Source organism: Primulina tabacum, chromosome 17 (genome assembly GCF_025594145.1).
Source record: "Primulina tabacum isolate GXHZ01 chromosome 17, ASM2559414v2, whole genome shotgun sequence".
Taxonomy (NCBI): domain Eukaryota; kingdom Viridiplantae; phylum Streptophyta; class Magnoliopsida; order Lamiales; family Gesneriaceae; genus Primulina; species Primulina tabacum.
In genome coordinates this window covers 29,749,331-29,776,328 of record NC_134566.1, presented here as the reverse complement: position 1 = coordinate 29,776,328, position 26,998 = coordinate 29,749,331, and the positions used below count along the sequence as shown (strand labels likewise).

The window sequence follows — 26,998 nt, the reverse complement described above, 5'->3', positions numbered from 1 at the left end:
ATAATTTTAGAAAAAAAAAAAAGACAAAGAAAAAGGGTCTTTATTATTTCTCCAGCCCAGAACGGCCCACACATTATTCTACAAAACCCGACCCATAACAGAGAAAATTGACCCAAGGAAATTCAAAAAAAAAAAAAAAGGAGTTTATCGAGCGTGTATGAGTGCTAATTTCCCCTTCGATTTGATCGTATTATTGTTCTCCCAGGAGGCGCGATTCCGTTCGACGTACTAGGTAAGAATGGATTTGCACATGAAGATTTTGAGCATTATTATTTTTTCCTAATTCAATTGCAAAAATTCTAAAATTTTGGGCAGAATTATTGATTCCAATCCGTTTCTGAGTATATGTCGATTTCGTTCCGTTTTCTTCATTATAGTTTGGTAAACTGAGTTCAAAAGCGAATTGAAATCGGGTTGTGTGTGGGATTGTGTACTGTTCGAATTTCCTACTTGATTTATGGAGTTGGACAGATTCACTAATCCGGCTTCATTCTGTCAACTTCATGATGTTTTGCTCTGGTTTTGTTGGAATTCACTTAGCTATGACTTAATTGGAGATTGATTATTGGATTGGTAGAGAAGGAAGATAGGGCAGAATTATGTTCAGGTTTCATTTTTGTTTATGAAGAGTTTGGTTCTGTTTTCTTTCGAGAATTATGCTAAAAGAGGTTCATGACCAACTTGAGGAAATTCTTGTTACAGTATGTAATGATATTACATCCTTGAAGCATAATACGTTATCTCTACAACATGTATGGCTGAATCTAAAACTTGAGCTCTCATTAGTTAAGGCTGTTTATCCTCTATCAGTATAAAAACTGTTGTAAAAACTCTTTTATTTGAATCAAATTAGTTTGTTATTTAAATATAGTTATTAATGAATTTTAGTTCTCATTTGCATTCGTCCAATTCCCAGACTAATCCAGTCGACTGAACCCTGGCAAGGAGACACTGAAACAAATGGCATCTGGTTGGGGAATAACAGGAAACAAGTGTAGATGTTACGATTTCTGGATGGATTTTAGCGAATGCATGTCCCGCTGCCGTGAGCCCAAGGATTGTGCCCTCCTTCGTGAAGACTATTTCGAGTGCCTCCACCATTCGAAAGAGGTAAGATTTCCTTTTGCTTCCTTCTCTTTTGATTTTAGGTATTGTTTCTGTTAAATGGTGCATATTGGGCTCTTCAGCTCGATTTCAGTTGCCCCACTTCTGTTTGAGTATTAATATTGTTGATTTTTTGTGTTTGTTGCCGATTAAGATTAAGTTTGTGTATTGTGGTGTGTTTAAAGGCTAGCTTTATTCAATTGATAACCAGTGACTCCATTGGTCAACCAGTAAAAGAGTGCTATGTGTATCAAGGAATTTAGTTTTGAGAATTAGATTTAAAATTCAAAACTGCTTCGAGTTGAATGTGAATATGTTTCTTACCGGTTCTAATTCAACGAGCTCAATTAATCCAAACACACTACAAGTCCTTTGCCTTTTTCTTATGTGTCCTTGATAAGATTGGGGTTGATTTGTATCAAGTTGATATGGTTTGGTGAAATCTGTGGGAGTAGCGTAATGGCTTAAGCATGGTTTGCAATACCAGAAACTCGAGGGTCTGGTCAATTCGTCATGTGGTGAGGGCGAAGTCTTTTCATGTGCCTGTATTTCTATCTTTATCTACGAACCAAAATCCAGTCGAGAAAATCACAGAAGCTTGGCTATAATTATGGTTCAGGTTATTCACCTTGTTTCTGCATTTCCCTTTGTAAAAGTATTAGCTTTCATATGGTATTTTGGTCAGTCTTAGGCACAATCTTTGGTGACCAATATGGCATTGGTTTTTCAACTTTTCTATCCATTCCGATTAAGAAAAGGGTTACAAGCCATTCATAACATATGGGATACTTGCGAACTGAACTACAAGGTTTATAGAAAGTGTTTCTTTCCGTGAGGTGTGATAGGCAGTTATTGGCCACCTCCACCTCTCATCATCTTCTTAATGATGCATTTAATATTTTCGCGTTTATTGCAGTTTCAACGTAGAAACCGAATCTATAAGGAGGAGCAGCGGCAACTAAGATCAGCTGCGGAGAAGGGTAAGGAACACGGAGATGGTCCTCATCACTGAGGATCATGAATATCTTCTATTTGAGCAATTGAAAAGGGGAACTAAACGATCTTCTTTAGAACAATGTTATCAATACTCATATAGACATTGTATTGATGTGTTGTGGGATCCTCAAGAATAACAATTCTAAATTTCCTAAACAGGATCGTTGGAGTAAAATTTGAGGTGTATTTTTTTCCTAACATGCATTTAAGCGTGCAATGTTTTCAACATTTGGTATGCTTCTTGCCTTGTTTTCCTTTCTCCATCTAGCCAAGGATTTCGATGTGCATTTGTCTCCATATTGACCAGCGAATTGAGAAATCATGTACAAGAAACTTTTTTCTTCAACACCCATTACTACAAAATAATTGAATTGGGTTTGTTTTTTAAGATCCCTCTCTATACACACACATATACATGCAGGTTTCAGGAACATACATATTTTAATGAAGAAAGTCATATTTTAGAATGAAAGTTTGTATAAAATCATAGACTTAGTTCTCCCTTGTTCACACATTACGTAGGTGATGCGGCCCGTGTCTAATTTAAACATCTGGGTTGAGATTAAAAAAATTACTCAACATACTGCGAACTGCGAAGTTCCACGCTATAACTTGAATCTGCTTGAACAGACATCAAAAGCAAGAAGATAAAAGGGTGTAGAATAATATATTATCACAGTTGCCTATGCACTTGTAGGAAAGAAAACATAAGAGGTAAAAAAACGAAGGAAACAAAACATGGAACCTAAGAATCTTGAATAAAGAACAAACAATGAATGTTACTAAGCAATGGCATCTTTAGATTCCGATCTTAAATCTGGAAGAGTATCAAGATCCGTACGAGCTTCTTTCTCATCCTGAGGAATCGAAGAAGCCTCATCATGTTGGCTAGAATCAGTGTCCGTGTTTAAGCCTGGAGATGAGTCATCACTAACCGTATTTGAAGTATCAGATGAATTTTCCAATGTATTTTGGCCCTGCTCGGCCCCGTTACTGTCATTAGACGAGGTCGCACTCCCATCTGTTTCTGAACCTTTATCAAGATTCTGTTGCTCACTCGAATTGTTACTCACATTTTCAGCCGATGTTTCAGTATCATTTTTTAGGCCTGGGGCATTCTGGGAATCAACAATCTTCCCATCTCCTGTGTTATCAAGATCAGATCCCTTTGAATCTTGTTTTGAAACGTCCAAATTTTCGGCTGTTGAGGATGGAGACTTCGCATCTCTCTTCTCATCTTGGGTAACAGTTTTTTCATCTTGTTCCTGTTGGCTTTGAGCAGAATCATCGGTAGATTTATCATTATCCTGATCATGTTGATCATTAACATCAGTAGTTTCAGCTGTTGAATCGTGGTTCTGAGAATCCATATGTTCATCGCCTCTAGATGAATTATTCTTCTCCATCGTCCCATCATCAAGGTCACTTGATTTCAACTCGTCCTGATCGCTGTTGCTCTTCAAATGATCCTCCCTATCACTTTGGTTCACACTCACCAACTTATCCTCCTCGTTCAAGCCATCCAAACTAACACTACGTGTTTCTGTCAAATTTTGCGAATCTTGGCCCATACTGTCAATTGAAATATTTTCTCCCTTGGCATTTTCTTCTTTTTTTCCCTCATTATCAGCTCCACCATGACTTGCTATATCTGATGCGCTTGATTTTTCAGTCGAACCATCTATATTCTCATCTATCATGTTGTTTCCCTCTTGCTCTTTCGTATCTTCTGCATTCTTCTTTCCATTGCTCTCCTCCGTATCTCTCTCTTCATTATCATGTTTTTTTCCACTTCCATTTTCTTCGTTTTTATCACCACTTTTGCGCTCGTACTCCTCTGTCGACTCTTCTTTTTTGTTCTCTGTGCCATCCCCTTCATTAACAACCTTCTCTCCATCAACTTTCTCCTCGTTCGTCGTTTCATCAATTTTCAGACCTTCATCCTCACTGCTTTCAACCTTAACTTCTTCAATATCTGGCTCCACATTTGCCTTCTCCTCACCTTCTCCCTCCTTGCTTTCTTTGCCATTCTCTCCACTTTGATCTGTTTCATCAATTTTCACAAGTTCATTTTCGCCATCATCAACCTTACCCTCTTTAACATCTGGCTCCACATTCGACTTCTCCTCACCTTCTTTTTCATTATTTTCTTCAGGATTCTCTCCATTTTCCTCTTCTTTGCTTCCTTCACCATCTCTCACCGTATTTTCTGGATCTTCGCCATTTATTTTACTTTCATCATTCACATTAGTACTTTTAGTCTCCTCACTCTCTCGATTTTCACTTCCCTCTTTTGTATTTTCTTGATCTTGCCCCCGATCTTCAAGCTTATTTTCATCATCAAAGTGCATTGGATTTTCCTCAGAAGTCTCCTCTTTAGGCTTCTCATCTACAGTATCTTCTTCTTCTTCTGTTTTAGGCAAAAGATCCTTTCTCCCAAGCTTAATAGTGTCTACCTCATCCTGCACCTTCTCTGAAACTTTTGTATTTTCTTGATAGGACGCCTTCTTGTCACGGGAGTGCTGGACTTGGTAGAACAACCAAATACCGACTCCGAGAAGCAAACATAGCTGCAGAACATGCTTCACCTTGAATCCTTTATTTCTCGGGTTCCTACGTGGCGATTGCCGAAACATTGCGACTTCAACTTAATCTTGACCAACGAGTAGATTTAATCGCCCTCCGAAAAGCTCGGATTCCCAATTTGTACTGTCAAAGAAAGAGCGATAAGAACTTATAAACTACAAATGTTAGAAACATAAAATCGACGGAGGACATAAGCAAGATAAGTAAACCAGAGAGAAAAAAAAAATCTAAGGCTTCAATATTGACTCAAGTGCAAACAAGCACAATAGTTGGCGACGATTCCAAAGAACGAACAACAACTTTCTTGAAGCAATCCAGCACAAAAGGGCAGTTGATGTTACACCAAAGCCACAATGTTAACTTTAACCACTTTGTTCATCTTGCAAAAAGATCCGAGGTTACATTATTCGAAACTTGAATGTACTTAGCAAAGATTCTTCTTTGGAATGTTTACTGATTAAAATGATTAATATCAGAAAATGAAAATTTATCATCTGGAGCAACCTTTACAAAATTGAAAAGTATACCGACCACAATTCTCTTTGAATCTACTTAAGAACCGATTTCGTTCCAGAATCAAGATCGGGACCTAAGTATATGAAACAATAAATCCATCTTAAGTTATAAAAATCGAAGTACATGTAACCAATTTAATCTATATAATTTCAATTCCTTCGTTCACATACAATAAAATCAAGTTGTATTTTTAATTTGAAACTTCGATTCAATACGAGCCGTAACCAAATCTAATTCAAACCCATCACGAACGACTAAGTCGAAACCACCACAAACGTGAAACTCTGATTACACCTTCTCTTGTAAGCGGATGGTGTCAGTTCCAAAATCAAAAACACCGTTTTACAAGCCTAGTATACAGCAACACCAAACAATGTCACAATGATAGTTTATCTTACAACCCATACCTGAACCAAAACATCATTTATTACAAAGACATGTTAACTTATCCACGAGCAAAGAAACCGCATCGAACACTTGAACACCAAATCTGGAGATTCAAGAGTTCTTTTTTGTTTTTTCCCCCAAACCGTGTCTGAAACAAGCATCACAAGTTCATGTTTTCACAGAAGTATCAAGAAAGTCCACTTCCATTATTAGTCAAATGACCTCATAAACAATGACGAAATAACAAGATCTTGTCAATCTTAAGCCAACCCAGAACAAGATAGTAAAAGAAACAAATATAGAAAGATAAATTATAAACAATTAATGCCAATTAAGTGTTATCCCAGATCCAACAACAGATTCACATTCAACCAATGCCCATAAAAAAAGATAAAACTTCCAACATTTTCAAATAGATTCACATTCATTTTACATCACACAACAAACTCGAATCCAAAAAAATAAAATCTTGAAAATGCAAAGAACAGATCAAGAAATTTTAGAAACGAAATCATACCTGATTCCGCAAAAAAAAAAAGGGCCTTTCTAAGCTTCTGATTAGCCCCCTAGAAAACAGAACGAGAATTTAATAACCAGGCGATCAATGCTTGCTTTAAATACAATGGAATGCAACGTCGGGAAAAGGGAATCGAATCCGTACAGTTGTTGAAATGAAATAATAACTTTTGGTGGGTATGGATCAAATTCCAGAAAGGTTAAATGAAACTGTCAAAAGGGATTGAACAATTCGCAAATGTTTGTCGTTGAATCGTTGAAATAGATCTGAAACCTGCATCACTCTGTTTATGCCACTTGTGCTACGATTTGTCACACACACACGTGTGTGTGTATGTATATGTGGGAGAGAAAGAGAAAGGTGTCGGCTATTTCGACGAATTCCCTTGAAATTCGGCAGCGTTTTCCACGCCCTTCAACACGCGTAGAAGGTTTTCAAAGTAAATCCCCAAACATTGGATCATGCAATTTGCAATCTCTCTCTTTTAGTTTTAATTATATCTTATGATATTATCTCTTTTATTTTATTGATATTCCAAAGTTAGTTCTCTTGTTAATACGATCTCATAAATATTTATATGTGAAACGAATCAATCCTAACGATATTTACAATAAAAAGTAATATTCTTAACATAAAAAGTAATATTTTTCATAGATAATTCAAATAAGAGATCTGTCTCACCAAATATGACCCGTGAGATCGTATCACACAAATTTGAGTAGGTCTTTTGTTAGACGGTCTCACGAATCTTTATCTGTGAGACGGGTCAATCTCACTAATATTTAATATAAAAAGTAATATTCTTAGAATAAAAAAATAATACATTTTCATGTATGATCGAATTAGAAATCCGTCTCACAAAATACGACATGTGAGACCATCTCACACAAGTTTTTACGCACAAGTATTTGCCTCCAAAATTATCCTTTTTTTCCTTATTATTCTTTCGAAATAAAAAACTTATCTTTTTATCTAAAAGCCCCAAATAAAAGACAAAAAACTTAATTTATGTTTGCAAAGAGACTCTGATTCCTTGTTCACCATGTTTTTTACATAAAGTCTTGTTGTTTATAACAGTTTGGGTATTGTGTAGCGCATTTTCCCTGACGTTGAGGGTATCCGGGATTTCGTGACGTTTCGAATCATTGTCTTATATTTTTAACAAGTTGTTTAATAGTTGACATGTTGAATCATATACATAATAAGAAAGATGATTTAGATTGATGGATGATTATGATTTTTTTATTTAATATTACAAAAATAAAATAGTAAACTTGTATATAAAATCTTAAATCAAGAATTCAAAAATTCAATTTTTTTCATTCAAATGCTACAATATCAATGATTCCATAAAGGTTTTATGATTCAATCTTTACAAGATGTTGGGCTACCTGTCCATCGAGTGAAGAAACACGGATATAGCATTTTTATAAGCTTATAGGTTCTAAAAGTGTCTGCCAATTGTAATTTAAGATTACTTAGGCAAATGACGTATTTTATGAGAAATTTGTAGTTATGGTGTTCAAAAAAGCACTAAAGTCGCTAGGCAGCACAACATTCAGATTAATCAAATCACTTTCGGACTCTCTTCTAGCAGTGCAAGCAGTCACAAGGCTAGAAGAGGATCTTAGTTATGTGGGTTCTATTGCTGCGGATATTAGCATACTTATGGAGGCACTCGAGAGTTATCATCTTTTTCAGGTTAGGAGATCGACTAACCGGGTGGCTCACTCGATTGCTGCTTTTGCTTTTTCATCCTCCTCTCATTTTGTTTGGAAGCATGGATATTCTTTGTGGTTGATTAAACTTCTATTTGCATACCTATCTTCTTCTTAATAAATTTCAAGATTTCAGCTGTCAAAAAAAAAAAAAGAAAAAAGCACAAAGTCGAATTGTACTCCACTCCTTTATGGGATATGTTTTTATTTTTGAGTAGCTCTCTTACGATACGGTCTCACAAATCTTTATCAGTGAGACGGGTCAATCCTACCGATATTCACAATAAAAATTAATACTCTTAGCATAAAAAGTAATATTTTTTCATGGATGACCCAAATAAGAGATCCGTCTCAAAAAATAAGACCCGTGAGACCGTCTCACACAATTCTTTGCCTTTATTTTTTGACTTTTTTTAATATGTCGATTATAATCAGAGTAGGTCTCATGTGAGACAGTCTCAAAAATCTTTTGAGTCATCTTTCATTATATTTATAATAAAAATAATATTTTTAACATAACATTAATATTTTTTCGTGACAGACTTAAATATGAGATATGTCACTCAAAATTGATATGTTGAGATCGTCTCATATAAGTTTTTGTGTTAAATTATTATCGGAAAATATTAAATTTTTGGGAAAAATTGCATTATTCTTTTACGATTCTTGTAGATGATTGCTTTCTCAATGGATTATATATTTGAGTATGACCAAAAAAAAAATCATCTGCATTATACCATGTTTAATCATTTCAATAATCACAATATAGGTCGTGGGATATATACCCATTTTAGTCAAACTAAGTGCGACCTTTAAACACATGCCAAAGAAAAATTAAATGACACATTTAATTTCAACGATTTTTTTATTTTAAAGATGATTGTTACAGTCTTAAGTACTTGTGACGGAGTTTTACTTGCAAATAATAATTGTGGGAAAAGAATTAATTATATCGCTCCAAATTTGAGATCAAATCTATCGTAAGACGGTCCGGTATGTTTATAAATGTTATGAATAATAATTTTTTTATATTAAAAATAATATTTTTTTCATGAATTAAATTAGATAAAAATTCGTCTCACAAAATTAACATTTTTGAGATGGTTTTGCCCAATTTTAATAAATATCATAAACTAAAGTAATTTGAGCCTGTGTACCACCTCCATGTACTTTGAGGTAGAATAACTTGTCAATTTTCAAAATAAAATATAATATTTTGATTAATTAGAATAAATGATTAGCATTTAGCGGCTGCTGATGGGTAAAGGGTTTATACGAGTGCTGCGTTGGAGCTTATCTTATTAGAGCTCTTCGCCGCGCTTTCTGCTACACAGCCGCTGCCGCCGTGTATCCTCTCACACGACGGGCACATAGTCAGGGTGGCCGACGGTAGCTGCATGTACAACGGCTGCGCTGATTTCAGGGTTTTTAACTCCTTGAGCTCCTTGTGCAGCCGCCGGTTCTCATCAGTCAGCCTGTCGCAGCATTTTCTCAAGAATTCAGAGTCTAATTCCATTTGCTTCAACTTTGTCCTGCAAAAATATACCAATAGAAGTTTGGCAACACTCTCGTACAAGAAAACAAGACTTGCAGAGACGGAAATAACCGTTTTTGATATCATATTTTCGTTTCGAATAAAGTTTAAGATTGAAAATTCTGTCTAAAACACGATCCGTACTACAACTTCGATATTATTGAATAATTATTATACAATTAAGGATACGAATATGAAACCTGGCTCTTCTGTTTTGGAACCACACTTCAACCTGTCGAGGTCTCAGCTTCAACTCCCTCGCCAAATCTTGCTTCTGCTTCTGATAAATGAGTATTGAACAAAAAGTTATTGTATATAACATTTCAAAAATTTCACAATCAAAATAATCTTTAAAGTAGACTAGATTAAAATCACGGTGGTAAGAAAATTAAAGGAGAAAAAACTATACTGGATTAAGAGTGCTGTGGCGCTTGAAGCTTTCCTCCAAACGAGCAGACTGAATCTTATCGAGTCTAAGCTTCTTCCTTTCACCAAACCCATCATCTTCTCCACAAGAAACTTTCTGTATTTCAACCTCTTCGCAGCTGCCATGTTCTCTTTCCCTCTTCACACTCAAGTTGGACAAAGACGAAGCACCAGTACTATCTTGTCTGAACAAATCATCAGTCTCACGATCCTTAAAAACCCTGTGGAAATCATCAAAATCTGACCTTTTAGCGACATTAGTCTGATCCTGGGTTCCACCACACAAGCTCAGAGTCAACGACGGCTCGGAAAATTTCCAGAAACGATCGATATCACCTTGTTCTGAAGGTGGTTTTCTTGAATTCTTTGCTTCTGCTGAAGATGGGATTCCCAGTCCTAAAACAAGACGTGTTTTGTATGATTCATCGAAACCCATTTCTGTTTTTTCAATTAAGATTGGAGGCTTTTTTCGTGGAAATTTTGGAGTTCTGTGTTTGAAGAGTGGCGTCTGCAGATATATATATATACCGAAAGAAGCTGCGCTTTTTCCCCCAAGTTATGTGGGGATTATAAAGTAATAACGAAATAATATTATGCTGTGATCAAACAATTTACTAATTTAGATTTTATGTTAGGGATTTGAACGAAAATTATTTGTCAGAGTAGCACGATTTTCTTGATGTTGCGGTCTAATTAGCCCTATCGAATCAGTTTCATAAAATTTGAGTGAATATAGCTGTTTTACTGAGCAGCTCAATTGGTAAGCTTGCTCAATTGGTAGCAGGTCTTTTTAATCTAGTATTTATGGTCTGGACAGAAGTTTTGGGTTCGAGATATGAGGAGAGACATACTCACTACCGGGCCGAGAGTTGAGAGTTCTGTGAGTATGTTTCCATGGACTATCATGAAAGTTGTGATTGCAGGACACAAAAATGATATACGCAAAACTGTTAAAAAAAAACAAAAACAAAGTGTTACATGTAGTTAGATGGTTGGAAGGTGTTTTAAGAATCTAATTTTTTTTTTAATATTTTACTATCCAAATTAAGTGTGTAAAATCATTACTAAGAAAATTATATTTTGTATAGAAAATGTTTATTATTTTAAATAATTTCAAAACGATAAGTGATATTTTCTTCTTCATATGGGTAATAGGATCGGGGATATTTTTTTATTTTAAAAACATGGAAAATATTTACCACTAAATTTCGGTCAATTTTCTTATATTTATTAAATTTTTAGATAATTATGATTTATGAGTGAAAGATAATTATGCAATTAACAACGCTAGATATCAGTATTTTAATTTGTTGGAGCATACATCAATACCATTTGGAAAAGTAAGATATAGGAAATGATTTTCCTTTTTTTTTAAATGAAAAACTTCGTTAATATTTTTGTTATTGATAATTAAGTTGTTTTATTAAAATAATAATATTTGTATTTTCAAGTTATTTTTAAACTTACTTAAATCGATTAAGCTTAAGAGATTAGGCATAATATTAAAATGGATGATCAGCAGAGAATATGTAAGAATTTAAATAGAGAGAGATACAGCCTTTTTGTGAACCTCTTTTTACGGAGAATCTAACTTTTTTTAAAAAAAATTGTTATTTTTTTAGACGTAAAAAATTCTGTGAGACAAGCTCATGGATCAAAAAAATATTATTTATTAACCGTCTACAAAAGAACTACTACTTTCTGGAACATTTTCTTGTTAATAAGTATTTTAAACTTTTATTATTATTTTTTAAAAAATACTTAGATAAAACAAACCTAGAGAGTTCATAAATCTGATTTTTAGGTTTCTATATATTTCAATATCTCTTTACCAATGAAACAATTTTTTTTTTAATCATGGTCACAGCCAAACATAAAATTGTTTTATAATTCTTAAAAAACCATTTAAAACACACTACTTTCTAAAGTTGAAAGATTTTGCATCGAAATAGACCCTAATTTATACTACAAAAAAACAAAAAACAAATAAATAATTTGAACCCCACTTTACTTGTAACTAATTTCCAATTATATATTTATTATTATTATTATTATTATTGTTATTATTATTATATATTATTGTGCCCAACAAGGAGGAAACTAAAAGAAAGAAGCCCCTTTCATTCCATTTCCCCACCTCCTTTTAACATGTCAACTAGAATCATTGTAAATAATGAATAGCTGGGAGACACATACATCACCAATTTGTTTTGTCTTGTCATCTCCCAACCCATTAGCCTCAAAAAATTATCCTCCTTAAAAGGCATTTTTTAAAGTAAAAATTGGGTCATATAATTGTTTTGGACAACAAATTTCAAATTTGCCATTCTGATTTTTGATGGTCATAGTAAGTAGTGGACCGAAAAGTAATATTTTTTCATGAATCGGAATTGGTTGGATATCTCTATCGTAAAATTGACGAATGAGACAGGTTTATATTAGTTTTTGTATGTTTTTTTCTATTTAATCCATTATCTATCTTCTTGAATGATAACAAGCAAGGTCGAAATTGCCTCCTTTTTTTAAAAAAAAATTCGAGGATGGAAAAGAGATGGAAAAATAACAAAAATGAGTATTTTTGTGGATTGGAAAGTGGGGGAGTATTATCATTCCACTGGGCAGTGATCACATCCCAAATTATAAATGCATGGTCGAATTTGGTCATTAAAAGTTAGGTTTGTTGATTCAAGGTCACAAACAATTTGCACACTCTCATTTTGTGTTACATCATCAAAATTTCACATATTTATCAAACCTAACTTTATACCAAACTAATGATAAATTAAGATTAATTACATTTAATTTTTGGATATTTTTGTTTTTTTATTAATCTAGTCATATGGAAGTGTCCACCCTCGTGCCCACATATTTTTTTATATACTGCTCACCCATCGTATCTATATCGTGCCCACCAATTATATATAACTCATCTATTGGATGTGATGAAACATATCAAAATTGTGCATCTAATAAGTGAGTGTCACATGATCAACGATACTCACATAAGTATACACGATGAGTGTGCAACATATCAAAATTTCATCGTATAACATATCAAAATTATATATATATATATATATATATATATATATACACACGCATACTTGTTTGATAAAGTCAAAAGGGGGCTAAAAAATTGTGCGTTTGCACATGCATCATCACAACTCTTTTTTCGCCAACGTCCACAATGGTCACAAAAATGTTCTAAAGTAGGTGGTCCCTAATTCAGTTCCTAAATAATATTAGTGATGGATTATTTAGAAAAACCGGAAAATTAGGTCAGTCATTAATATAAGGCAAAAACTTGTGACTGTCTCACATGTCAATTTTTTGAGACGGATCTCCGATCCGACTTAACCCAAATCGACTTATAAAAAAATATTATTTTTGATGTCAAAAGTATTACTTTTCATTACATGTATGGATCGTGTCGCCATGTCTAACAGATATAGATCCATAAGATTATCTCATAAGAGATCTACTCTTAATATAGATTCAATGTATTTGTCCTATGCATCTCTTAAAACACTCAAAAATTTAATTTAATTTTTTGAAAAATAAACAATGTTTTTCCTACAATTAATTGTCGAGGTTCAAATGTGTAAACAAGTTGAAAATATGATATGGCAAAAACTTGTATGAGACGGTCTCACATGTCGTATTTTGTGATACATATATCTTATTTGGGTCATCAATGAAAAAATATTACTTTTATGCTAATAATATTACTTTTCTATCGTGAATATCGGTAAGATTGAATTGAGAAATATTATAATAATAGTAATAAACATTAAATCTAGTGGACACGTCATCAACTTCGAAAATAAATTAATTTTCAATCTTGAAACAGTTTAGTTATTCGAATAATAATCAAATTTTTGCTAAGGGTATTGTACTTTTAAAATTTATTTGATCAGACAAACGGGGCCCGCCAATGATTTGATATTGATAATGGATTGCGTTTTGGTAACTTCTATTCTAAGTTAAATGATTAACGGAAAATTAATATCTAAATCAAAGTATAATTTGTTATTTATTTTTTATAGCATAAATTTTTTGTTAAAACTCCCTAATAATGTCAAAAATATTTTTATTTGTTTTACTGGGCCAAAAATGATATCAGAATCGTGTAAAATCATTTCAAAAATACAATAATATTATTATTGTATAATTAAATGTTTGAGTGAGAGATCTTCTCAAAATTATGAATCCGAATATATGTTCGAGATTAATATGTACATGACTTGTTTCAATACTTTGAAATATTTACAAGAAGAGCTAACCTAGGTTAGACATTAGGAACAAAGATGAACACATAAGAGTCATGAAGGTAAGGTTATAATTCAAAACAATATGTTTTTAGAAATAATATCGAATTAATCTAAACTCTCCAGAGATTTTAGAAAGATTTAGAAAATGTTACAAAACTAATGTAATTAGCTATACTATGTACCACATAAAATTGAGAAAACTGTTGAAAAACAAGAAGAAATTCTTGGAACATTAAATGATATTCAAACAAAAAATCAAACTATAGAACAACAAATAAGTTCTAATAAAAGAATCTTGAAAGGAAGGTTACAACATTTTTTTGGTACCAAACCCTTATTACACAAAAGATGGAAGACCAAAGTAATACCAAAAACTTTAACCGACGAATAAAAAATGATAAACTGTGAGAAACAATATATAAAATCCAGTGGATATAACTCAAATGCACTTCGGTCAAAGAAATACAATGTTTAGTTTATTATACAGAAGCATGAAGAACTATGTAAAAAAATCATCTAAATTATAGTATATAGGTTGAAAACCTTGTGCAACTATATGTTTTTAAGAACATGCTCGATGGGTACAAAAATGCCACATACAAAATTCAAGGAGCTAAATGATAATTTTGAAAATATTTAAGTGAATAGGGATCTCAAACAAAAATTTCAAGGGCTAAAAAGTTAGGATAAATTGAAATTTGAGAATTAAGAGTTATTGCCAAATTGCCCAATGATTAATTGGCAAACTATATTTATGAGAGGATAAGGTTTTGTGGCGTCCATCGTTAGTTCCTGTTCTTCCGCTTAGCCAGCCAACATTGCCCAATGCCAAATCCTATCGGTGTTCATCGGTCGGGTGACCCTATCAAATAGAGCTTATCCAGTGTGGTTTACTTCGCTATCATATTTTGCAGATTATTGCGCTAGTTCGAGAATTTGTCCGATACACATCGAATGATAGCAGCTGAGAATTGCTATATCATAAAAAATAATGAAACGTGTCTGACATAAAGTAGTGCCACAACACAATCATCAATACTCATATTAATTTCATCAAGACCCCTTTGCATAGTGAATGACGAGAAGGATTGTTATGTGTCATTTACATGGAAAAAGAACTTTGATGGTGCCAATAGCAAAGTACAAGATAACTTTTAACCTCAAAGGGTAAAAGGGCTTATCATGTGGCAATGACTTTCATTAAAGCAAAGTCTTTTGGCACTACCACTCTCTCACTTTCTATCCTCTATTCTTTACCCTCACTCTTTAGTTTTAAAATGATCATTATTTATAATTTTAGAAATCATAAAGAATTTTTTTTAAAAAAAAAATGAATATCATTAGCAAAAAAATGTAATGTAGACTAAAAAATTTATTAGCTTATTATATTATACCTAACTAGAATAATTACTTCTATATTCAATTGTATTAAAATTTACCTAATTGTATTAAATATAAGATACAAATCTTTATTTTTATAAAATAAAAGAATCTGACAAATCATTTCATCATAGCTTTGGAAGACTCTTTTGTGGGATTAGAAAAAAAGAAAGAAAGAGAGAGAGTAGAAAATACCTATCCATATTCTCATGAAACCCACCACACCTTTCAACCCAACTTCACCTTCTGGTTTCACTTTTATTTATACTTTCTTAGTAAAAATCAAAACCACTATGTAATCATGTATGGTTCCTCTAAGTTGATCTAAATTTTTATTTTCCCCATTTAGTTAATAAGTTTGGTAATATAAGTTTGGTTATAGTCAAATAATTTGATTAATTTTTATTTTTCGTCATTTTTGTTGACATGATTGCTGGTTTGATATCAGATATTAATTATATATCTAAGCATCAGAATCGTCACTCTATCAAAAAAAAAAAAAAAACTAACTTTTTTTAAAAAAAACAAGTTATTGAGCAAATATTAAATTTATATGAGTAAAAATAATTTGATACTCGAATTTTGATTAAATAACAAATTGGTACACAATTTTTCTTCTAATTGTACTTATTGACCGAATTTGGGCTCATTTTCGATGAAATTTAACTAAAAAGTCTATTTTGCCCTTCCGCACACAAAATATACATTTAGGGTATGTTTGGTATGAGTGATAAACAAAGGATAGATTGTTAAACTCATGTTTGTCTCATTTTTTATTGGTCAAATTAATCAAAAAGGTCATGATTCCATAGAATTGGAATCAATTCTATGGAAATGCTTGTATGCATGATTATGTTGTAAATGTGGCTCTAATCAAATTCAGATTCGAATTTGATCTAGCCCTAGCTTATTACATTAGTTATAATAGTTTGAGAGGGTAAATAAAGAGAAAAAAGATGATCGTAATCACGTGTTTAATTGGTGAAAGAGCTAGATTAATTGTTCAAGATTTTTGAAATCAGAAATTTTTATATCGGATGGGTTAAGATGACGGAAATATAAATCGGAGGTGCTGAAAAACAATCTCAATTGATTATTTTACATCTTTCCGAGCTTATGAAGTCTCTAAAGCTGGAGTTTCTATGGAAAGATCATTCATTCTACGTAAAGTTTGTCCAAAGCTGACGAACTTATAGCTAGGTAGATATAAAATTGTTTTGAAGTATTTGTTTCATTGTTTATATTAAAGATCGTGCAAATAAATCACGTGGGATGTTAGTTTGAGTGTTAGATCGAAAAGTAGGTCTCTTGTGAGACATTCTCACAAGTCTTTATCTGTGAAACGGTTCAACCCGATATATATATATATATATATATATATATATATATAGTAATTTCCCGCCAAAATGTCATCTCTAAAAAAAAATATTTATCATGAATATTGACATATGTGTACTGCAATAAATGATCAGTTCAATTATTGTTTACATTGATTATATCAATTCATTATTAAATTTTGAATTTAATTAGTTTTTATATTAATTCAAATGTAATTTATGTATTATATATTTTTTATTTTTTTTACTCAAATTAAAACTAAATTCTATTGAAAACGTAAATTATATTAAAAAACTTTCATTGATTATATCAATCAGTTTAATTAAAAAATGCATAAATAAATTTAAAATACAAATGATTGCAATGTTCGGTATCACTCATGAGGTAAATCATTCAAAAATAAATTTTGCTATTTTAAGTAATTTCCTATTCATATTACTTACTAAAAAAGAAATACAATATTTAATTAGTTTATTTAATTTTTCTAATTCTAAAAATAAAATTGGTTGAGTGTTAAAAGTTATCACTATAACAAGGTTTTTCAATAGACATTAATTTACCATTTAATAATTATAATTTTTTTAATTCTAAATATATATTATTTCGAAATTACCTTAATGTGAAAGAATTAATGCATTGTAGTTTTCTTCCAAAACCATATGTATATTGTATATCTTGAATTGTCTTCTTAGAAATTCAAATAAGAGAGCACTAGAAAAGAGATATATTTAAAAGAGTTTCAAATAGACATTAAATTGCTCTCAATAAACATGTATATTACCCTCAATAATCAGAAATGCTTGACACCCAATGCATGCAATTCGAGATTTTCATAATTTGAAATAGTTAATGTATGATATAATTCTGTCAAAAGCATCTAATGTATAATTTTTGTCCATTGAGATATCTTATTTGAATTTTAAACTATAAATAATGCAATATTGCATATTATATTAGAAACCAATTTTATTCTATTTATCTTACTAAAATTATCTACTCCAAAAATGAATTCTGAAATTACTCTTCTTTTCAGCATCATATATGAGTTGAATCATTCTAAGATGTAATGTTCGTTTAAATTTAGATTTGTTCGTTGTTATGATGAATTACATACATATGGAAACAACGAAAACAACGGACATTAAGTTTGAAATATGTCTTTCATGATCGAGAAGTAAAAAATATTATTCTTCTATTCGTACAAAATTTTAATTATTACGTATTACTAATATGATAATTTTCTTCTATATTACAAAGTCACGGATACATGATAGTATAAAATGTCCCGTAATGAAAAATGATTAAACCAATTCTAAAAAAAGTAAACATCTTATTAGAAGACAATTATAAAATTTATTGACATTATTTTGGAATACACATAGTAAATGTTAATAAAATAACTTTTCTGATTTATACATAATTTACATATGATCACATGTTTCATTTTTCTTTCGAAATAATAGGCTGTTGTGTATATTATGAAGAGATTTTGTAAATAAAATCACAACCCATTTGGATAAAGATATTGATGAAACAATTATTGTTATCATTCATATGAGTCAAACACGTGTCATGTCACAAAATTGTTTGTGAATGTGGATTTAGACGAAATTACAGAATGTTCTAAAAAGTATTTCTCATTAATTTTTTTGAATGTGATTTAAAAATATTTTTTTATCACATGTTAAAAAATAATAATATATAGTTCTCGAAAATTAAAGAATTAAATATGTATTAAGATTGGTGACCGACATCAATACACTAAACACGATACGTATCATGTCATTGATTTAGGCTAAAACAATCTAAAATTTTGTTATATGATAGTGATTATTAGTCAAAAAAATTAATCGACATGCGTTGTATTTAATAATTTTTTTTAAAATTAGCGAAAAAATAGTTTTTATTTTTATTTTTTATAATTATATTATTTTTTTCATTTTAAATATCTATTCATTTTTACTAATTATAAATTATATGTTTTTTTTTTTCTTTATGTGATTTTTATTAATATTTTTGTAATAAAGAATTATATATATATTTTAAAAAAATTCAAATGTGAATGGAAGAAATTTGAAAATATAATATTCAATTATTGCTTGAATTGATTATATCATTATCTTTATTAGTTTAAATTTGAATTTAATTCATTTTTATATCAATTTAAATGTAATCTATGAATTATATGTTTCTTATATTATTTATTCAAATTGAAACTAGACTCAATTGAAAACATAAACTATTTTTAAATCATTCAAAAATACATTTAGTACTTAAACTCTGATTAGTTCATTAATATGATCTATCAGCATATGGAAACAACGTAAATTAAAGTTTAAAATGTATTTTTCATTATCAAAATTTTATTATTATTTTTTTCATACATTTTATTTTTTGATTTAAGAGTATTATTTATATTTCCTTTATTTTATATAGTTCACAAGCACACGCACACACACACACATATATATACAAAATTTTTTGTCAAAAATAATATGTTAAAAAAATTATCAATATTAATGTATTCACATACTGCATTAATATTTGAAACAAATAAGAAATAAATACATAATTAAATGTGAATTGTTTTCAATTTTTTTAAAAAATTTGAATTTAAATTTGATGTTTTTTTATATTATAAACTATATTTAAGTATATGTATTGATTATATCATTCTATTTAATTTCAATTATGATTTTAAGTTATGTGTTACTTTTATAGAATTTATGTTTACTACTATCTATCGTACTAAATAAAATATAAAAACTTTTATATAATATTATGTTTTTCATTTTTTTAAAAAGAGTGTCCGTAAATTGTTGTAATTATTGTTATGTATCTTAATAGAACTTCAAAATATGTATTTTAATAGAAATTTAATATAAATAATTTTAACATATCAAAAAAATAATTATTTTTGTAATAAAAAGTTAATTCATATAATAAATGACAAAAAATTTATTTATTCCTTAAAATTTTGATAAAAAATAATATAATATTTTTTACATTTTTTTCTATTCTTTTTATTTATAGTCCATTTAACCAAGATAATAAGTCAATTTAACGACAAAATATTGTTATCATCATTTGAGTGTTATTTCGAATGACATTAATATTTTGATATAATAATTTTTTATAATTATATTTAAAATTCAAATATATTAATTATATTATATCAATAATTTTAAATAATTATTCAAACATTAATACTTATTAAGTTTTATCATTAATTAAATAAAATAACACTCCGTGCATCGCACGTGTGAAATACTAGTATATATATAAAAGAAGAGTTGTTGTTAAATTTAGTAAATTCACGCCTAAATGACATTCTAAAAAAGGAAATAAACGAAAAATGTGGTAATATATATTATAATAAATGTCTAAATATATTTAATTCATTATTAAAACTATATATTAATGTCTGTGTATATAACTGCTTGAAAATTGAATCTCTCATAGGAATTACAAACCAAATTAAATTACATTTCAAATTTCAAATCCAGAAATTAAATTACATTCTGGGATTATAAACCAAATTCAAATTATTATTCAAAATTTAAATATGAATTCTGAAAATTTGAAACATGTTTAAAAAATTGTGCTCCATTGAAATCATTTTATTAATTTAAAATTAATGACACATATATATAGATGTAAGGTTATTATAATTAAAAAATTTCATCTATATTTTAGATGAACTAATTTTTAATTTGATTTTATTTTTGATATCTAATATATTTTTCTCAATAATAGTATAAAATCATTTTTCTCTTCAATAAATTAACTTTAATCTTAGACCAACAATTCTCGAATTTTTATAGATGATTAAAAAATAATCGTATGTCGATTTAATATAAACTACCTTTTTTATTATTTTTTTATTCATGAAAAATAATATAAAAAAGGAAAAATGTTTAATTAACATATTTGAAATTAAAATATACGTATGGAATTTGACATACTTAACAGGAAAATTTTGTTAGTTAAATTATTTAAAGGCCAAAATTGATTATGGAGTTGTATAGTAGGCTATTGTTAATAATCTCTGTTAAATAAATTTATATTAAATACAAATTACTAATTTTTTATACTTGAATATATTTATCTTGTGAGTTATTATTATAAATGTTTCTTTTAGAATTAGTTCTATTTATTTTAATTATTTTTTGTTGTAAATATTTAAACAGAAAATATGGATTTGAGAACCAGAGTATCTCAACAATTTAGTTTTCATGGTTCAGTCAAGATGCTGATTCTAACATCAATATATATACGTTAAGTGATATTACAAATGATATGATTTTTTTTAATTAAATAAAGTACTTTATCTCCAACATAGATAATTCTCTTAGATTATAAAATGTAGATTGATCGGGACAAGGCTCGGAAATCATGTTTTGGAAGGAAAAATTCTTACTGGAAGTAATGCAGATCATAAAGTGCTTATTCCAATAATGTCATTGACGCCTTCTGATCTAAGACTTCCTTTTAAATTTCAACGAAGACAGTTCAGTATTCTTTGATTGTATCATTTGCAATGATAATCAACAAAAGTCAGGGGCAATCATTGTCTCATGTAGGACTTTTTTTTAAGAACCTTGTTTTTAGTTATGGTCAGGAGTTACGAATCCTAAGAATCTAAAAATTTTGATATGTGATAGCAACCCGAAAAATTCAACGACAAATGTTGTATTTAAGAAAGTTTTTCAAAATTTATAATTTGTTTTTGTTTTCTAATTGTATGATCTATAATCCATTTAGTTTATTTGTATTTTAATTTAAATTATTTATTGAAACTAAAACCACATTAAAAGTTTGTATCATATTTATCATTTTATTTTGTTACAGTTATTGTTTTCTACATAGTACATAAATTTATATGTGAATACAATATAATTGATAAACGCATTATGTCATTCATTGTCTAATACAAGCGTGATATTAATTTTCAGCCGAAATACAAAAATGACTCTTTTATTCAGTGTTTCATTGTTAAGATCTATATGTATAATGTATATGAAAACAATAAACATTTTACTTTGATAAAAAGTCACGTTATAGAGAAAGTAAACAAATTATCATACATACTAATTTTAATAATCAATTCGATAAAATAATTGTTCGTGCATCGCACGGGTGGAAAACTAGTTCACAATAAAAAATTATACTCTTAGGATAAAAGTAATACTTTTCATGGATAACCCAAATAAGAGATATGTCTCATAAAATACGACCCGTGAGATCGTTTCACACAATTTTTTGCCTAGATCGAATATCAAGAAGTGTTAAATGTTAATGCTCATATAATTTATTAAAATTATAAAAATTAATAAATGCCATATTTTCTTAAAGAATCTATCGACTCTTCTTCTTTCTTTTAAAATTTGAATTCATATTAACAATATAAATTTTAGGTTGCATTTGGATGGATGAATTTGAAATCCATATATTAAGAATAAAACAATAGATAAAGTATTAAATTCATATCTTAATTATTTACACATCAGTTACACAAAGTAGAATGAATTTCAAATACATATGTTATTAAGTGAACTTGAAATATATCAATTTAAACACAACCTCAATGTATTTCGAGATTGAAGAGACTATCAATTTGAAGAGGAACGTGGTTTTTTATACTTAAAGTTGTAAAGACATACTGGCCTTGTTAGGATTTGTTTGTATCATATTTTTCCATCTTTTTAGTTTATTTTTAAGAATCGTGACTCTGCGATACGAATTATGTAAGAATTTTGAGGATCCGAGGCTAAATTAAAATTTTAGTTTCTGATTTTTATGGTTTTAATATGATTATTTGAAAAATGTAAAGAGTTATCAGCCATGGTTGTTGAGTGAGTGAGCAACAAAGAATACGTGGTTTGTCTTGACTTTTGTGAAGAAGCAAAGCTAAAAATATAATACAAACCATAAATTTAACACAACAATGGTTTGAGTCTGCATTCCAACTTCATGTATTTCGAGGTTGAAGAGACTATCAATTGAAAATAATAATAAATTATATACTGAAGTTGTAAAATGTCGACATTTTTTATATTAATGCTTCAAAAACTTTGGAAATGCATAGTTTAATGTTTTGTGCTAATGGCATGTTCACAATCAATGTAGCGGGAGGGCACAGAACAGACAATCAAATACTTGAAACTCACAAGTTTTATTATAAAGGAGAACATGACAGTCAAGTGAGGAAAGATTGAAAACACATGTAGAGAAACAAGGAAACAAGCACCGAGAGAAACATGATCAGTTTCAACACCCAGAAAGGAAAACCAAGAACATAACCACCGTGCCGAATCTCCGCTCAGACTTGTCGTTGTCCAAGACATACCCGCTGACAAGGATTATCTAATGATATTATCTACACATTCATATTCAACTGAACCGAGTTGAATGTGAATGCATTACGGAAAGTAAGAACTTAGAGAGAAGACAATTATTAAAAAAGAACAATGCTCTTCTCTGAGATTTCATTAACCTCTGTCATACATCAATTTGCAGCAACCTTCTCTGCAACCTCACTATCTTTTGCAGCTCCATCATTTTCCATACAGACATCTGGTGCCAAACGGTTAGAAGATCCAGCATTAACGTTCTCATGTGCCTTTACTTCTTCATGAACAATCACGTTTTCATCTTTATTTTCCGCTTCCGTACCTTGAGCAACTTCAAAAGTTTTGACCGTCTTATTTGCTTCCCTAAACTCATCATTATTAATTGTTTCTTTCCTTTCAGCATCTGCAAGTTTATCATTCTTATCACCTCCAAGGAGTTCTTTATCTTCAAGATTTAATACGGGATTCTTCTCTGCACTTGCAGCTACTTCAAAACCTTTGGCGCTATGGTGATCGTCTCCTTTCCCTGTGAAAGATCCATCTCCCTGAACATTCTCTTCAATGAAATCTTCATCATTGTCCTCCATCGAATGAGCTTCTTCACCATGGCTCTCGTTCTCATTTTCATTTTCAGATTCGTTCTCTACTACCTCCTCATTAATCTCATCACCTCTATTTCCCCTCCATTCTAGACGCCGCATCCGCCTTCTCAAATCACCCAACTCCCTCTCCATCAAGAACAATCTTTCCTTCAAAATCAGATTCTCCTCCTCCAATTGAGCAATATGGGTATCCTGATCATCCACTCGATTCTCCAGCACATTATGATACTCCATCCCACCAACACTGTTTGGATTATATATCATCTCGAAACGGCTCAAGTCATGATCCAATCTCCTCTCCACCTCGACGTGCTCCTCCACATCACTCTCGCTGGAACATCCTTCATCTTCCTCCTCATCCTCTTGAGCCTCGATTTCATGCCCAGGCGATCTTAACCTAATCAACCCCTTCATCGACCCATATCCATCAACACCCCATTCTTCCTTAGCCATATCCACCAAAACCTCCCTGGATGGAGAGAATGTAGGAGTAGGCAAAACTGCAGGTGTCACTGGACATGGAGAAACTAAGGAAGCGATACCGCCACTCTTCTTTGCTCTAATTAAAAAGGAAGTAGTATTCCTAGGAGCAAATGGAGCAGATCTGCTATTATTGTTGTTCGTACCACCCACATTCATATGTGTGGTATAGTTCTTATTATACTTCTTCTTTGGGAAGAATTTCCGGGTCTTTAACTGATTCTGATACTGCAGCTCATTCAAAGTAGGAGGCTTGTAGTTATTAAAATTCGAACTCCCAACACCACCACCGCTAACGACGTTGATGCCTCCACCAACTCCACCAGCATTAGAGCCAGCCTTTAAGGACTTCTGCTGCTCCTTTCTCCTCTTGTCTACCTTTTTGCCCTTCCAACTACTCCTTGGCCCCAATGCTTTGTTAAAGGTAGAATGAGGCGGTTGCATCACACCAGGATTAGGGTTATGGAACTGTGACGGAGGAGCCCACAAGCCATAACTCCGGTTCATCAGAGCCATCTGCCGACAAGACGCGTAACCAATCAGATTACCCAAATTAGAAATAAATGGAGGATTTGCGAAGGGTTTACTCAATATTAAACACAATTACCTGTGGCTGAGGCTGGTGGTGCGGATTCATTTGATTCATACTGATCAAGTTCTGATTCATGTTCATCAATTGCTGCTGCTGTTGATTCATCATTGCAGCTTGCTCGTTCATCTCAATGTTTACGGCTAATCGATCAAACTGGAAGAAAAATAATAATAAAGAGGTAAATCCAATCCTTAAACATGGGAAATTCAAGAGTTATTTTACGCATCAATACAACAATTAAATTCATACAACAGATTTCAACTTAACAAGTAACATCACATAAAGAACATAGTATGTTACCCTATTTTCATCTTTTCCTTAAGCAGAGGCTTAACAAATTACCCTAGATTGTATAGCAAAAGGAATGGTAAAGAAATTGAAAACAGGGGCTGCAACTATGCAATCAAACAATATATATTTCAGCAATCAAGAAATGTGCAAGGATATAGAGAAGGTAATTCTAAATAACCATGATTCTTTAATTCCATATTACAATTAGAAATAACAAGGATAACGGCAACTTTGAAGTTTCCTTCTTAATTCTAGAGACAGAGCATAAAATTGTGAATCATTCTTAACATGACTTCTTCAAACCGTGAACCATCAAACCACCTAATTCTTGGGTGAGATAAAACGAACATCGTCCTTCAATTATTGGCATAACCTGGCTTGGAGATCCAGAATTCAAAGTACAAATCCTCAATTAATATCGGCATATCTCATATTTCCGTTAATCGATAATGAACAATATCAGATGAAGATTCAATACGCGATCCTGTACAATGCTTAAAATTCAAAATAGAATTAGGCATAAAAAATTGTTATTTCATTCCTTAAATTTTCAGTTTGATTCTTGATAAATCAACATAAATTGTCATAGTTTAAATTTACATAGTTTAGATTAAAGATCTAAGGATCCATAGCCATGAATTTTTTCAGTTAGATCCTCAGAAAACGAAGAAGCTTACCCCCAAACTGTAGCTGGTAGCGTAGTAAACACCGATTCGAAGCTTAAATGGAGCTCCCAACTTGAAATTTTGGAAGAAATCCCACGAGGAAAATTAGGGCTTTTTTCTGTTTCTACCACTTGGTAACGTTTGTCATGCGGTTTTTTAATTAAATAATATAATATAAATAAAAATTAACCAGAATATCAACAAAAAATAATAAACCGGGGTCCTGGAAAATTAAGTGAGAACCGGAGTCTCAAACCCCGGCTTTTTGTTAGTTTTTTATTTTCTAAATTAAAATTTTTAATTACTAAAATCACTATTATTTTTTAAAAAAACTTCAATTTTTAAAAAATACATATATATATAATAAATAAATCAATATATTATGATTATTAACCACGAATATCCTAAGAATATAACAACAATAAATAATATGAAATAAAATAATAATAATAATAGTGAATAATAAAAATAATGATTTTAACAAAATTAACAACAAAATAAAATAAAAATGAGATACTTCTACAAATATAATACAATTATGTCAGCAAATGTGTCAAGTATTTTTCTTAATTTCAAAATAGTTATTAATTTTTTAATGTTAGCTTATATGAAAAAAATTAACATGCTTGACTTTAAAATTGAATTTATTAATAACTTTAAATATTGAAATCTGAGGCATATAAATTTTGTTTAAATTTAAGAGAGCGAGTGGCCATCTTGTACTCCATTGATTACTTCCCAGGCAACCAAGGCCACAATTAGGGTGATCACGGTGCGATTTTACGGTTTTTTTTTTTAAAAATTCAAACCGAATTGTCATATGCGATCGGTTAGTATTTTGAAAAATTAATCGCGATTTTACATGAAAAATTAGCCTTACGATTTTGAGCGGTTTCAAGCGATTGCGGTCGGTTTACGATTTTTTTAATGAAAAATATTAGAACATATATTCTAATTTATTTGAAAACAACAACAATATATTATTTTCAAATATAAAATATAGTTCAAAGCATATAAAGATCAAAATAGATAAAATAATAATCAAGATTCAAAACTAAGTTAATAATTCAACAACACAACACATTCACAACAAAAATGACATTTACACTATTTTATCTTTTTTTAACTTTCAAACTTCAAACAAAATATTATAGCAAAAGAAATAAATACTTTAATAAAAAAACTAATACAAAGAATAATTTAAAAAAAAGATAAATTTTATTTATAATAATAATAATTTTG

The 26,998-nt window shown here is 30.4% G+C and overlaps 4 protein-coding genes across 7 annotated transcripts; 1 reads left to right on the top strand and 3 right to left on the bottom strand.

Annotated features, from left to right (window-relative positions):
* Positions 1–78: 78 nt before the first annotated feature.
* Positions 79–2,359, top strand: LOC142530826 (NADH dehydrogenase [ubiquinone] iron-sulfur protein 5-B-like). 2 transcript variants are annotated; one of them, XM_075636674.1, is made up of 4 exons: positions 141–232; positions 541–607; positions 917–1,110; positions 2,021–2,359. In XM_075636674.1, the coding sequence occupies exons 3-4, from the start codon at positions 961–963 to the stop codon at positions 2,114–2,116; spliced, it is 246 nt and encodes an 81-aa protein (XP_075492789.1). In that variant the 5' UTR covers positions 141–232; positions 541–607; positions 917–960; the 3' UTR covers positions 2,117–2,359. The 2 variants fall into 2 exon arrangements, with proteins under 2 accessions (XP_075492788.1, XP_075492789.1); XM_075636673.1 differs by lacking the exon at positions 541–607 and having other exon boundaries at positions 79–232.
* A 379-nt stretch (positions 2,360–2,738) lies between these two features.
* On the bottom strand, positions 2,739–6,527 carry LOC142530814 (uncharacterized). Of its 2 annotated transcripts, XM_075636661.1 has the most exons (3): positions 6,251–6,527; positions 6,107–6,155; positions 2,739–4,809 (listed from the first exon to the last, which is right to left on the bottom strand). In XM_075636661.1, exon 3 carries the CDS (start codon positions 4,734–4,736, stop codon positions 2,883–2,885), a length of 1,854 nt encoding a protein of 617 aa, XP_075492776.1. In that variant the 5' UTR covers positions 4,737–4,809; positions 6,107–6,155; positions 6,251–6,527; the 3' UTR covers positions 2,739–2,882. The 2 variants fall into 2 exon arrangements, with proteins under 2 accessions (XP_075492776.1, XP_075492775.1); XM_075636660.1 differs by having other exon boundaries at positions 6,107–6,527.
* A 2,292-nt stretch (positions 6,528–8,819) lies between these two features.
* Positions 8,820–10,321, bottom strand: LOC142530825 (homeobox-leucine zipper protein HAT22-like). Of its 2 annotated transcripts, XM_075636672.1 has the most exons (4): positions 10,030–10,321; positions 9,768–9,969; positions 9,559–9,638; positions 8,820–9,356 (listed from the first exon to the last, which is right to left on the bottom strand). In XM_075636672.1, exons 1-4 carry the CDS (start codon positions 10,218–10,220, stop codon positions 9,095–9,097), a joined length of 735 nt encoding a protein of 244 aa, XP_075492787.1. In that variant the 5' UTR covers positions 10,221–10,321; the 3' UTR covers positions 8,820–9,094. The 2 variants fall into 2 exon arrangements, with proteins under 2 accessions (XP_075492787.1, XP_075492786.1); XM_075636671.1 differs by having other exon boundaries at positions 8,830–9,356; positions 9,768–10,318.
* Positions 10,322–22,929: 12,608 nt separating this feature from the next.
* LOC142530819 (uncharacterized) lies at positions 22,930–25,908 on the bottom strand. The gene is made up of 3 exons (XM_075636668.1): positions 25,769–25,908; positions 24,816–24,953; positions 22,930–24,724 (listed from the first exon to the last, which is right to left on the bottom strand). The coding sequence occupies exons 2-3, from the start codon at positions 24,924–24,926 to the stop codon at positions 23,282–23,284; spliced, it is 1,554 nt and encodes a 517-aa protein (XP_075492783.1). The 5' UTR covers positions 24,927–24,953; positions 25,769–25,908; the 3' UTR covers positions 22,930–23,281.
* Positions 25,909–26,998: the final 1,090 nt, after the last annotated feature.